Below are 13,657 nucleotides of genomic sequence, written 5' to 3'. Positions count from 1 at the left end.
CAAGAACCTAAAGATTTAAAAAATCCCTTCTACTGGCCAGAGAGGTGATGGCCTTCCACCAGCTTGTCGGGGATAGTGGTCCACAGCCGAGGGGTATGACTTCCCCTCTCTCTGCCCACGGCGGCAGGAGCTGAGAGTACTGAGGAGGTGGGGAAGGGGGGTTTTGGGGAAGAGTACCCACAAATACCCTCCCAGTCCGAAGGTCCCAGCGTGGGAGGAAGCCTGCCCAGGGGGTGGCGGACTCCCAGCCGTGCCTCACCTGCGGGCCACGTGTGCCCATGCGCTGGTGTAGAGCTCTGGGTGCAGGAAGTCAGCGGCCCCCTGGGCTGGGCACCTGGCCAGGTCCGGTGCCGTCAGGTACGCAACAGACTGCGGGAGAGACCTCTTCGTGGAGCCTGGGGACGTCTGAGCCTGCAGGTAGCTCTTCACCAAAAACCTAGAGGGTGGGGTGGAGGCAGGTGAGAGGGGGGAGCATGGGGACAGCCAGCACCCTTCTCTCCAGACACATGCACTTTAGGTTCCCTGTGGGAGAATCAGGGCCGCCCAGGTTCTTGCCCGATCCCTCCAGATGGTTCCTTTTCACTCCAGAGCACCTCCGCCCCACCCCAGCAGCCTGCCGTGAGGCCCTGGGGAGTGTGGGCCAAGGCGAAGGTTCACAGCGGAACCAGGACTGGAGCTGCGGAGCTGGCCACTCAGACCCTGAACGTAAGCCCTTTTGATATCTGAGCAGAGAATCCTTTCTGTTGGCTAGGATCTTGCGGTTTGGGGATTTGTGACAAATTGTAGCGACTGTGGAAATGAATTTTTTTCAGCTGAATAAAGAAGGACAGATGTTAAGAATGCTAACATGAGTGGGAAGATTACAGGCGAGTCTTAGCTTCTTCCTGATGGTAACCCAGTGGCTCCAGGCTCCGGGCTCAGACCACCTTGATGCCCTGCAGCGCCCGAGACCTGGGTGATGCTGCAGGGGTGACTCCACCTCCCCCAGCCTCCGTGTGCCCATGTCCACGGGACAATGATACTGGCCGGAAAGTGCCTGTCAGTGTGGGGCAGGGTTCTAAGACAATATTGCACCCTTTGTCATTTGAACCCCTCCCAATAAATATTACACATTTTAAAAAATCCCAAGAAAGGTTATATAGCATATTTGCCAGTAAGCCCTTCCTTGCCCTGTTTAGTCACCTGTGAATAGATGAACCTGAAAATGCCTGTCGCCAAGAGACCCGAGACCCCTACCCAGAGAGATGGGGATGCTCCTGTTGGGAGGAGGCCCACCCAGAATTCCCCGCTGCCTCTCCTGTGTGCAGGCCCTGCGCTCAGCCTGAGGGAAGAGCTCCGGTCACGGACATTTTCTGATGGCGATACTGCTCCAAGGAAAGGGACAGTATAGACAGGGAGGGTCGGGGATGCTGCTCAAGAGGCCCAGGTCAGGGAGGGCTCTGAGGGCGCTGTGGCCTTAGCTGAGACCCGGATGAGAGCCAGCTGTAAAGCAAACGGGCAGAGAGCTTTGTGGGGGCAGGAGTGCGAAGGCCCCTGTGTGGCTGGCACAGTGAGCCGGGCAGGCGGCTGCCAGGGCAGGATGGAGAGGGAGGCAGGGGCCAGCGCGTCGGACCTCGGGGGCCACAGGGTGGAGTATGGCATTTCCTGTGAGCGGTAGGAAGCCGGGGCAGAATTTTAAGCAAGGGAAAGATGTGGTCTTCCTCAGGCTTGGAGGAGATGCCTCCGCTGCCTGCAGAGAAGACTGAAGAGGGCGGGAGCATCAGGAAGGACACTGGCGCTCTGTCCCGGCGACGGGAAGGGCCTGCCTGGGAGCTGCAGCGAATCCGGGGACAAGTGGATGGTTTAGAGACATACTGTGGAGCTGGACAGTCCTCAAACGACACTCCCCAAAGTCTGTTCTCTGTGGACATCAGATGGATGCTTCAACCCAAGCAGCGGCCCCCAGGGGCCAGCCTCAGCCTTACCTGGCCATCTGCAGGTACAGCACGGTGTTCTCACCCTCGTAGGTACAGGAGGGTGTCACTCTGGTGAGCAGTGTCGGCAGACCGCTCAGCTTTGAGTAGCCGTGCCCGCCGCAGGCCCTGCGACACTGCTCGGTGCCCTCGGTGCAGAAGTCCGATACCATGGCCTTTAGACCCGAGCTCAGTGCGTGAAGCTGCAAGAACCAGAAGGGGCAGGTGGTGTACGGGGTCCTCCAGGAACAGCCACGCTTACCACTCACTGAGCACCTGCTGTATGCTGAGGTGGGGATTGTTTCCTCAGCTCACAACTTTACAGAAGGCTGACATTCAGAGGAGTTATGTGACTCGCCCAAGGTCACACAAGGAGGCAGCGTTGCTGTAAGGACAATAGGAAAGAAGGAAAGCCCTCCCCGCCCTTGGGGAAGGGGGCTTCCTGGGTGGGGCTCGCCATCACCCGGGAGTTATGGGCTTTGCTGCGAGGATGGAAGTCCACCGAGAACCCACTGTCCTGGGTTGTAGGACAGGCTGCCAGGCACTGACCTGGCTTGAGTTTTTGGCTCTTGAAAGCTCCTAACCATCTTATGACTTTCCAGTCCTTGGGAGGAAGTTTGTGTCCCTCAACCTCCCTGTGCTCCGCTCTCCTCCTCTGCCCGGGGATCCGGATGGTGCCCGCGGTGCGAGCCGGATTAATGAAGCGATGCTTAGGAAGCACGGGCCGGCCAGACTGAGCCCGAGCCACGCACGCCACAGCCCGCGACACCACACCTCGGGGCCAGGCGTGCGTTAGAATCTGAATAATTGTAAAGCAGGACGTTTAAGGTTGATTCTATGTAATACCCCTCAGAGGGGCCTGGGGCAGCCTCAGTGACCACACACGTTAATATTTCTGCTGCAAAATGAATCAGGTCAGTTCAGGTCCATCCATGCCAGCAAATGAGTTCTAAACAACTCTTGGTTTTCAGAGCTCTCTGGGTTTGGATGCTCATCGGGATTACGCGTCCGTGCTCTGTATACTATGTGTGATTATTTCCTCTCACATGTTTGGAGCTTTGGGGGGCCCTGTGGGGGGGATTTCTATGTGGGATGCAGTTCCCCGGTTGGAAGGCTGGGGAAGGAGAAAGGGGCAGAAGCCCGTGGCAGGGAGACTGGGCAGGTCGGTTTCAGCCCCCTTCCCGGCTCCGCCCACCAGCAGACAGCGGGCACCTCGGGCAGCAGGCTGAAGTCTCTGTCCAGAATGGTTCTGTAGGACTGATGGAAGAACTCCAAGAGGCTGCTCGCCAGGAAGTGGAAGGCATAGGCGGTGGCCAGCTGAGGGAAGAGTTTCTGCTGCTGCGTCTGGAAGTCCAGGACCTGCGCCTCCGGGCCGCTGAGGGGAGGACAGTGGCAGGGTTAGAAGGCTGCAGGCACCATACTCACCTGCCGTAGCCCCAAGGCCACAGAAACTTAGAAACAGGCCATTTGCATATCTCACTACAAAACGTGCCCCAAAATCACATGAGGCTGGTAATAATCTTTTAAAATCCCACCTAACACGAATAAACACTCATTTCACTGCAGAAATGCTGACATTTGCTTATGGGTGCTGCCCCGTGGGTGAGTTTACAAGACTACAGCACATGCACCGGGTCACCCTGCTAACACCCGAGAGTTCTGAGCTCGAACACGTGGTCCCAGGGATTTCGGGTGAGGGTTGTAGCTCTGAATTCCTGATGATTTAAACCTTAACCTTTCACTACCCAGGTGCACTTGCTGGGTGCTGGGTAGTGCGTTGCAACACCTAATCACTAACTCCGAGGATGTAAACCAAGGTCCCATGGAGTCCCAAGCTAGGGACTGCATCTGCCTTGTCCATTGCTGTGTAAACCAAGGTCCCATGGAGTCCCAAGCTAGGGACTGCATCTGCCTTGTCCATTGCTGTGTCCTCAGGGCCTGAGACTGTGTCCAGCATGTGGGGCTATTCCTACAGTAAGTCTTTGTGCCTAGCTCTGCCCTGTGCCCAGTTCTGCTCTCTGTGCCCAGCTCTGCCCCCTGTGCCCAGCTCTGCCCTCTGCCCAGTTGTGCCCTGTGTCCAGCTCTGCCCTCTGACCAGTTCTGCCCTGTGCCCAGCTCTGCCCTCTGACCAGTTCTGCCCTGTGCCCAGGTCTGCCCTCTGACCAGTTCTGCCCTGTGCCCAGCTCTGCCCTGTGCCCAGCTCTGCCCTCTGCCCAGTTCTGCCCTGTGCCCAGCTCTGCCCTCCGACCAGTTCTGCCCTGTGCCCAGCTCTGCCCTCTGACCAGTACTGCCCTGTGCCCAGCTCTGCCCTGTGTCCAGCTCTGCCCTCTGCCCAGTGCCCAGCTCTAGTCTCTCTTCCTGTGCTTAACCTGCAGCACCACATGCCCAGGCTGTATTTTGCTGCATCCTGAGTGTGTCCATTTGTGACATATTTATTCTAAAAAAGGTTTTGTTGTTTACCTGAAGTTCAAATTTAACTGGTAGTCCTGTATTTGTTTGCTGAATCAGGCAACTGTGTGTGTGTATGTGTGTGCATGCAAGTGCACATTTGTACACATACACACGTTAAAACAGAGGGTACATCCAGCCTTTGCTATTTAGTGCATGGAGTGGAGGAAGTGTCAGCCTAACAGTCAACACATACAACAAAATGAACCCAGACTTGGACATGCCACAGTCAGATGTGGACATTCACAGTCAGACAGAACCAGCTTTAGCCTGTGGAGCCTGATGTGACAGTTGGACTTGGCCAGACACAGTTACCCCCTTATAGAACCAACTTAGGAGCCACAGTTACCTGCGGCATGGCAACCGGCTAACCCAACGCTCTATAGGACCTGGTTGCACTCAGACAGACTGAGCCGGGTCTGGTGGTACAGGGCCAAAGACACGATCACAGCCCAGTGCGGCCAGACACTGACACACACAGGTCAGGCCAGCTGATCAGCCAGAGTTAGGGGGAGCCAGGTAGAGACCCCGCAGATGTGGCCAGATGGGCCAGGTCTGGGTGGATGTTGTGTACGCGTTGAGGGGTAATGCCTGCTCCCAGCACCCTACTCTGGTGGAGGGGACCTTGTCAGGGCCAGGCGCTGTGGGACAGAGGTAGCCCTGCCTGCAGTGGACAGCCTCTGGAACCCCTTGCCTGGGCCGGAGCTGGGACTGGCGGCGGACGACGGAGTAGCGAATGGCGATGACGCAAGCCTTCTGCAGCTGGGGTAAGATCTCGGTCAACAGCAGCTCCACCCGCGTCACCACCATGGAAAGGTAGTTGCTCTGTGCTGTTCCGAGCTTGATGTAGGTGCCATCTGGCAAGACCTGGTCGACCAAGGACAGGTGCTAGGTCTGAAGCAAGGCTCCCCAGCCTGCCTCACACCCAGAACCATGGTCCTCCATGCCCGGTGGGAACCACAGTCCTCGAACTGCTTACCTGGAGCAGACACAGCTGGCCGTCAGCCAACATGTGCTCTATGATTATGCTGATTGTAAAAGTGAACATCTGTGCTTGTTGCTAAACAGCTGCTGCCTCAAGTGCCCTGATCCCAGCTCCTCTCCTGGGACCCCCTGGACCTACCCATAGTGCACGGCTAAAGGTAATGCCTGCCCAATGTGGACCTCTGGAACTTTCTCCAGCACTTGGCTGGTGTCTGGTCAAGTGGTTGGCGGTGTCCAGGCCCCACTGTGGGTGAATATGCATGTCATCCTCAGCCCCATCCATCTTCTCTCGGATTGCCTTGCCACCCATTCCCCGATTGCTCTGCCATCTAATGAGGTGAGCATTTACCCAAGAGACTTGCCCAAGATCACATGACTCCTAAGTCGGGGTTTTACCCAGGTCTATGGGATACCAGAGCCTCTCTGGGGGAGAAATGCCCCCAACTCAGCTCTCTGGAGGAGGACCTAGAGCCAGCTGCAGCCTGCGGGGGCCTCTGTCAGCTCTCCGGGCAGTGCAGGCCCCCACCTGTGCAAAGCGGCTCAGCATGTTTTCCCTGGGGACCCGCACGTGGTCCAGGCGCAGGAAGCCATTGTCTATGTGCTCAAACCCCATCTTGGGCCCGATGTCTCCAGCAGTGATTCCTAGGAGACGGAGTTGAGGACATGAGTGCTTTGTGCGCTGGGTAACCCCCCCACCACACACACACACACACACACACACACACACACACTCACTCACTCACTCTGCAGCTCCTGAGCCTCACAGCAGCCTCTGACACTGGGCTCTGCAGGTGACCAAGCCGAGGTCAGACAGATGCTGAATCTTGCTCAAGGTCATCCAGCTAGTTAGCATCAGATTTGTCCAACTAGACTCCTCCCTGCCCAGCTTTCCCCATGGACTTCTGAAGCCCCTGGACAGGGATGCTGGTAAGGGGCCTCTTTCTGTCTGGGGTCCTGAAGGGAGCAGCATGGGCTTACCTGGCAGTAGGGTGTGGTCCTGGAGGCTCCGGATGGGCACAATAAAGGCATGCATGCCCTGCCTGGCTCCTGAGCAGATCAGCTGGGCCTGGACCAGGGCGTGGGTGGCTGTCCGTCCCACTGAGGAGAGAGAGATGAGAGGTTGAGCGCGATCGCTGGTATAGGAGGCCCTGGTGTACAGAGCAGACAGGTAACCCTCCCCATCAGGAACCTGGATGTGAGCCCATCTGTAACGGGTTAGGAGGACCAGTGTGGTAGCCCGGGGAAGGGCAGGGCACTTTATGAGGCCAGATGGGGACTGCTTTGATCTGCCTCACAAGGAGCCCTGAGGTCGAGGGGCATTTCCAGGGGAGTCACACGGGGAAGGGTGTGAAAGCAGAGGGAACAACATGCTCAGAGGCCTGAGGATGGGATGGGCTTGGTAGGGCTGGCAGTGGAGGAGGTAGCATGCAGGACAGAAAGGGATGCTCATTCAGGGTTCCCCTCAAGTCACATGGCCTTGACTTATTGGAACCATCCAAAGAGCTTTAAATGTGAGTGTCTGATTCTGGAATACACTGGGTCAGAGGGATTTATGGAGAGACATTGGGGGTGGAGGTGTGCGTAGCAAGCTCCCTACAGTCCTGTAGGCAGGACCCCCATGAGGCAGAGAGGCTCAAGGAGGCTGATGGAGACATCGAGGAGACCAAAGCTGTCCGCCCCCTTTGGGTGCTCCCTCCTCCGAAGTCCAAGCCTGACAGAGGCTATGGATTTTAATGAAAACAGCCCAAATGGAACAATCTGGGAAAGTTGGGCATCTATTAAAATTTGGTTCTATGACAGTCTTCTGACTGAAGTGTGTGCCCTTCATTCATTTCTTTGGGATCAAGGAGATAAGATCTTTAGGTCACAGCTCTGGGGTATGTACAGGGTGTCCCAAAAAATATATATACAGGTGTCTGTAGATTCTATTATATTTTGAAAATGAAATGTATTTTAAAAGGCAAAAGATTTATGCAATCTGAAGAGAAACCAGAGTATAAAAATGAAACATATTTTAATAAACACCAGCTTTACAATTATTCAAAGTTATGTATACATTTTTTTTGAGGACACCCTGTAAGGGAGGATGTGTGGCAAGAACACAGGTCCCAAGCCACAGGGAGACGTGCTCACCGCTGCCCCCTCCCCAGCTATGGGCACCTTTGTAAAGTCACTGATCAAGGAGAGGGGGAACTGCTCCCCTACAAAGCCAAATAAATTTAGCCAAAGGCACTGTGAAATGAGCAAGCTTTTGTTTTTCCTGTCCTCCAAAAACCTATTAATAAATGATTCCGCCATCAACCTGATTATAATAATGTAAAGTTAGTTGCCACTTATCAAAATCCAGGTGGTGCCAGACCCTGTGCTGGGGCTTCCTGTTCTCATGGGACAGGGTGATGAGCCCCATTTTCCAGATGGGCAAACTGAGGCTCAAACAGCTGAGGGGTGCTCATATTTATTAATATGATGCCTGGAGATGGCAGAGCTGGGACTTGAACTCTGCCTGATTTCAAAGGCTGGTTACTTCTCTCTGCAGTTTTGACAGCAGTCACTCTCTTTCTGCCCCCCTCCCCCCATCACTCTCTCTTGTCCCTCTTATTTCTCTCGCCTCTCTCTCTCTTTTCTCCCTCTCTCTGCTAGTCTCTCACCTCCCCGTCTCTCTCTTTGCTTTAGTTGGACTCCTTGATTCGTGTAAGTGTGCACTAATGGGTCCCCACAGATATGTCCTTGGAGGGGTAATTTCAAACCCGAGGAAGAGGGCCTTGGTGAGACCGCTTCCTTGGGGTTTGGGCAATCGCTGAGCGTCAGGGAAACGCGGTGCGGACGCCACCTGGCGGCCATGGGCGGTGCCGGTGGCCTGCTTGGCGCTGGTGGTGGGTCTGGAGCAGGGGCAGGGAGGGTGTTTTCCTCCCTGGGTCATTCCAGCGCCCTGTGCTCTGGCTGGTGGCAAGCTCTGGGAAATGAGAAGAACTGGGATCGTGGGGAGAGCCAGGGACTAGGCCAAGTGTGTGTCTGCGTGGGGACAGCATGCGTGAGGGAGGCTTTGACCCTGTCCCCAGGTTGGGTTGACTTCCTCAGTCACTTCAAAGTTCCCTTGGGGCATCTCAGCCACTCGCTGATGAAATTCTTCACATCCCACCTATTTCACAGAGTAAGAATCTGAGGTTCCAGGAGGTGGACTGACTTGCCCAAGGTCACTGGCAGGGAATCAATCTGAGGTCTGTTGGGCATCAACGTCCGTGATATTCTGCCATTCAGCTGTTCTCCTTGGGGGCAGGTGGGGCTGTGTGATGGATGGATACTCACGGTCACCTGGCCACCATTTGGTGGCAGTTATCGTGGGGCTGTGCACCACAAACTCCTGGGTGTCGGCATCGTAGGTGGCTTGAGTCTCCAGTCCCTGAAGATACGTCCCTTGGAATCAAGGAGGGGAGTTAGACATCGGGCCAGGGTGGGAATCTCGCTCGGGGAGCAGTGTCCAGGCACCAGCCCAGTATCTGGGGGTACCTCCCAGCTGTATTTACAGGTATTGCTCTCTTCTCACCCATGGGCTGTGTGGGGGACACGTGGCCAGCCCATGACAAGGGACTTGCCCCACCGTGAGCTCATACATTGTTTGTATAAGTTAGAAAAAGTCACCACCCCTTTGTCCAGACCCTTGACTGCCACCTGCTGTAATGTTTTCACACTCAGTAGACAAATCTGTGACTACTGAGACACAAATGGGCCCTGCGACTGTGCACTGGGCGCCGCAGCCCTGGCTCACCGTGTCCCAGTTCTGTCTGGGCGTAGGTGGCAATGATCTGGAACTCCTTGCAGAGTCGGTCCCACTTGGCAATCTGCTCTTCTGAGCCCAGGCTCCTGAGGGCCTTCTGGAAGACGTGGTGTAAGCCTAAGGCCAGGTCCCCAGCAAGTGTTCTGTGGGGGAGAGACACTGGTTGAGCAGCCCCTTGGAGACAGGGTCCCAGGTACCCTCACCTGTGCAGGGTACAGGAGAGAGGGGACACCTCGGATCCTGGTTTCCCAGTAAGTGCTGCCTTTGTAGAGGAAGAGAGCTCAGGGGGCTGGGGGCTCTGGCTGATGCCAAGTGAATTCCTCTCTGGTGGGGCTGCCCTTGGAGTGAGTACCTGTAAGCGTAAAGTAATTCTTGACTGTCTTCCAGCCAGCCCAGTTGCTGTGCCAGCATCCGGAGGTAGAATTGCTTCTTAATGCCAGCTTCGTAATGCTCATTCTGGGTCATGAAATAATTATCCTTCAGGCTAAACACAGGGTCACTGTGGATGATGCTCTCTGCCAGGAACAGACAACAGTGGGCTTAGGGACCTGGCACCTTCACATCTTTCCACCCCCTTGCTTCATGGCCATGGAAAGGAAGTCACACATTACTGTCACTGGACAGATGAGATAACTGAGGCCCAGAGCTGGGAAGGTGACTTGCCCAAGGTTACAAAGCTATGCGGTGGCAGAATAAGGACCAGCATTCAGGTCGTCTGCTGCCTAGGACTCTTCCTTCTCTCCCTCAGATGGGCTCAGGGAATGCTGGCAAGTTAAAGATGCCTTAGAATCCAAAGGAACAAATCCGTAACAACTGCCCTTTGAGAGCACTTCGTTATCTGAAGGTGGGCCTGCTAGAGAAGGACTCTTCTCCCAAGAGCAGCGTATGGACATACACCAGATGCTCCGCTCCCCTCGCCTCTTACCAACTTTCCTCCGGAGAGCTGTTTTCTGGGCACCACCATCAAGGATGTTGGTGAGCCTTTCCACGTCAAAGGACGGCTGGCGCCTCTCGATCTCTATGTCGGGGTGCACCTGCCTGCTCCAGGCATCCCCCATCGACACTCGGTGCACCGGGCTGCCCACCCTGGCCTGGATCTGCCTGCTCTCTGAGGAGAGATGCAGTGGTTTTCCCTGAGCTGAGCTTTTGCTTTCCATAATTTCAGTTATCCGTGGTCAAGTGCGGTCTGAAATTATAAAATGAAAGATACCAGAAATAAACAAGCCATATGTTTGAAATCGTGTGGCATTCTGAGTAGCATGATGAAACTCCTGGAGTTCAGCTCCTTCCTACCCAAGACATGAAATACCCCTTAGTATACGTCACTGTCCGTTCGTCACTCAGTGGCTGGCTCAGTGATCAGATGGACTGTCGTGGTATTACAGAGCTTGTGTTCAAGTCACCCTTCTTTTACTTAATAATGGCCCCAAAGTGCAAGCATGGTGATGCTGGGATTCAGACGTGCCACAGAGCAGCCGCAGTGTTCCTCTAAGTGACAAGCTGAGTGCAGTCGGATATTTAAGAGCGAGACCACATTCATAAAACTTTTATTACAGTATATTGCTATACTTGTTCTATTTTACTGTTAGTTATTGCTATTAATCTCTTCCTGCGCCTAACTTATCAGTTAAACTTGATCCCAGGTACATCCAGGAGAAAACGCGGTGCATACAGGGTTCAGCACTAGCGGCAGTTTCGGGCACCCGTGGGAGTCAGGAACGAGTTCCCGGGGACAGGGGACTTCTGCACGTCCGGCCGCTGCTCTGAGCTGTGTGGCGCTAAGAACCGGTGCAGGGAACCTGCCCGGGGCTGCGTCAGCCAGGCGCTGCCTGCAGAAGAAAGCGACTGCACCCCCACCCTCCCCCGTGGGCACCTGGCTGTGGACCAGGCCTTGCCTAGGTGTCGAATGCAGGAATTGCTCAGTAAATGGTCGTTTGGTTCGTGTGAACCAAGATTTGGACAGGATCTGACCACAAAGCCCATGCTCCGTCTACTGCAGCTTGTGTTACAAGTGTTGCCCGGGGAGATCCTCACGAAAAGTCAGTGAAGGTCACACATGGAGAAACAATTTCAGAGAGAGTAAGTGTGAGGCCTCTGGCTGCACAGCTGGAGGTGGCCAGCAGTTGGATGGGGTCTGGTCACAGGGACATGCTCTGTCCATGTTATAGCCCTGCCATAGGCTCACTGGGGGAACCTGTGGTCCCAGTCACCTGGCCCCCTAAGTCCTGGGCTCATTTGCCCAAGTCTGTGTGCTCCTTGCCCGGAACACATTCTCCCTGGAACCCCTGGGTGTCCCTCACAGCAAGGCCACCACTGGGTGCAGTCTGTTCTACTTCCTGAGCACCTCAGATCCACCCATCTGCTCCTTCTATCCTTGAGGCTACCACCCAGGCTGCCATCACCCTCACCTGGCCTCAGTGTCTCTCCTCTGTTCCTCCCGCTGCCTAGACTGCTCCTGAGCTGCAGTCACACTGTTTTCCTCCCGTTTGGAATTTGCTTGTTGACCCTCCGTTTGTGGAACAGAGCCATGCCCGCCTTTCATTCTGCACGTCGTCTCTGCTCTGTCCGGTGTTCCTACTCAGCCCCAGCCCCAGGGGTCCCTCCTCTGGGAGCCTTCCTGGCGGCAGCACCCCACGGGAGAACCGAGCACCCCTTCGGGGTCCTTATCTACCCCAATGTCCCTCCCTCAGGCCGTGAGTGCCTGGGAGACTGGGTCCCATGAGCTCCAGGAGGCGTGCTGTAAATGCCCCCAGGTGGCCGCCACGGATTCCCTCCTTTCCCACCGCAGCCCTGCGGACACACACCTGGTATTACTACTGGTTCAGAGAGGACAGGAGCCTCGGAAGGGAGGAGCCATTGCAGGTCTTGCAGCAACAGGGGCGAATGGGATTCACATGGAGGCTTCCAAAAAGACACCCCTCAGTGGGTGGCTGGGCCGTGGGGGTGCTGATAAGAGGCCTGGCAGGGTCAAGGGCCCCTAGATCCCTGCACCGTCACCTCATGGGCTCCGCTCTTCCTGCCCCACCTCCTCTCTGCCTCCTGCAGCCAACACTCCAGTTCACTTCTTACCCCAGGCCCTGCCAGGGCCGCTGTGTCCTCTTCCTAGAAACCCTTCGGGTTTGGACTTCCTCAGCTCCCTGATGTCCTCTTTCAAGTCTTTGATCAGTCACCTTCTCCGTGAGGCCCTGACCACCCTGTTGGAAGTCCTGCCCGCCCCCCCCCAGCATCCCCAGCCCCCTCACGCTGCCTACGTTTTCATTTGGCTTGTCCTACCACTCGAGGGAATTGACGCATTTAGTATGTTTTTGTTTACTGCTGTCTCGCCTACTAAAAGGTAAACTGCAGGGGGCAGGGACTCTCGTCACCTTCGTGCTGTCACTCTAGCCCTCAGCACCGTGCCTGGCCTAGGGGCAGAGTCCAGTGGAGGAGTGTGGAGTGAAAGTGCTCAGAGCACGGAGATGGTCACAACCTAGGCGTCCAGTGTTGGGGTTCTCCCAGTCCCCAGTCCTTCGGCCCAGATCCCCTGACTCACCTCCGTCCTGTCCCGTGTTGCACTGCAGGCCTGGGGCCTCTCTAGCTGTCTGGCCTAGGCTTCCGGTCGGTGGCCCAGCCCCTTTCTCCTCCCCTCGAGGGAGGCTCTGCCCCCTGAGCTCTGCGCTCTCTCTGCCCGCCCCCCTGGGGTGACCGCACTGCGCCCAGCACTAGGGGAGGGGGCTGCAGGACTGCTTTGGAGATGAAGCAGCAGGGACAGCTTAGCACCAAGGTGGCTGGGCAGCTCAGTGGGTGCCAGCTGCTGAGCCGTTTCTCCCCCTCTCCCTGCCCATCTGGCCCTGCCTCCCGGAGCCTGCTGGGTGGGGAGGGGAAGCAGGGGATTGCACACACCTGCCCTCTGCACAGAGACCCACAGCCCCATCCAGGGCCCAGAGACCTGGGTCACTTTGCAGAGGTGTGAGTTACTCCACCTCCTCTCCAAGCTTCCCTTCCCTTGTCTGCAACTTACAGGGTACAAAGGGAAGCTCTTGGTAAACTGGAAAGCCCCAAGCATTTGTAATTTGAGATTATTACAGATTTCTTGGATCCCTACAAGAGAATTTCCTAATTCCTAAGAGTGCTGTTTAATGGTGGAATTTCTGATTCTGGGGCAGTCTGCTGGTGAGACTTATGGGCAGGGGCTGAGTCCCTAGGTTGTACAGGATGCGTCGACTGGTTTGCTTAGCACCACGTGTTTCTGAGGGGCCCACAGTGGTCTAAGCACCAGTCTGTACAGCAGGAAGCAAAGGAAACACGAAACTGGACTAGTCCCTGCCCTTGGGAAGCTCCCAGGTTGGGTGGGGCTGCTGGGAGACAGCCCGGAGCAGGAGTGAGCAGGAACACCAAGACGGACACTCACAACCCTTCTAATGAATTTATAACTTTTTTGAACTGAAAACCTTCTTGCTCTCTCTTCTGCTCCCCTTCCTGTTTATTTGTCCAGCTCCTCCCTATCTTTTCATCTGGC

At 55.7% G+C, this 13,657-nt stretch overlaps 1 protein-coding gene across 1 annotated transcript in view; it reads right to left on the bottom strand.

Moving 5' to 3' along the window:
- ACOX2 (acyl-CoA oxidase 2) overlaps positions 1-12,758 on the bottom strand; it is a 35,364-nt gene extending 22,606 nt beyond the window's left edge. Inside the window, exons 1-11 of the mRNA XM_036267527.1 lie at positions 12,692-12,758; positions 10,085-10,345; positions 9,512-9,674; positions 9,151-9,302; positions 8,691-8,798; positions 6,363-6,482; positions 5,911-6,026; positions 5,095-5,267; positions 3,165-3,327; positions 1,965-2,155; positions 260-436 (exon numbers count right to left, since the gene is read on the bottom strand). Of these exons, the coding sequence (XP_036123420.1) occupies positions 260-436; positions 1,965-2,155; positions 3,165-3,327; positions 5,095-5,267; positions 5,911-6,026; positions 6,363-6,482; positions 8,691-8,798; positions 9,151-9,302; positions 9,512-9,674; positions 10,085-10,316 (1,595 nt within the window). The 5' untranslated portion in view covers positions 10,317-10,345; positions 12,692-12,758. The remainder of the gene's footprint in view (positions 1-259; positions 437-1,964; positions 2,156-3,164; positions 3,328-5,094; positions 5,268-5,910; positions 6,027-6,362; positions 6,483-8,690; positions 8,799-9,150; positions 9,303-9,511; positions 9,675-10,084; positions 10,346-12,691) is intronic.
- Between the last annotated feature and the right edge of the window lie 899 nt (positions 12,759-13,657).

Source organism: Molossus molossus, unplaced genomic scaffold, assembly GCF_014108415.1.
Source record: "Molossus molossus isolate mMolMol1 unplaced genomic scaffold, mMolMol1.p scaffold_m16_p_18, whole genome shotgun sequence".
Lineage (NCBI taxonomy): Eukaryota > Metazoa > Chordata > Mammalia > Chiroptera > Molossidae > Molossus > Molossus molossus.
This window is presented reverse-complemented; position numbering and strand designations above follow the sequence as displayed.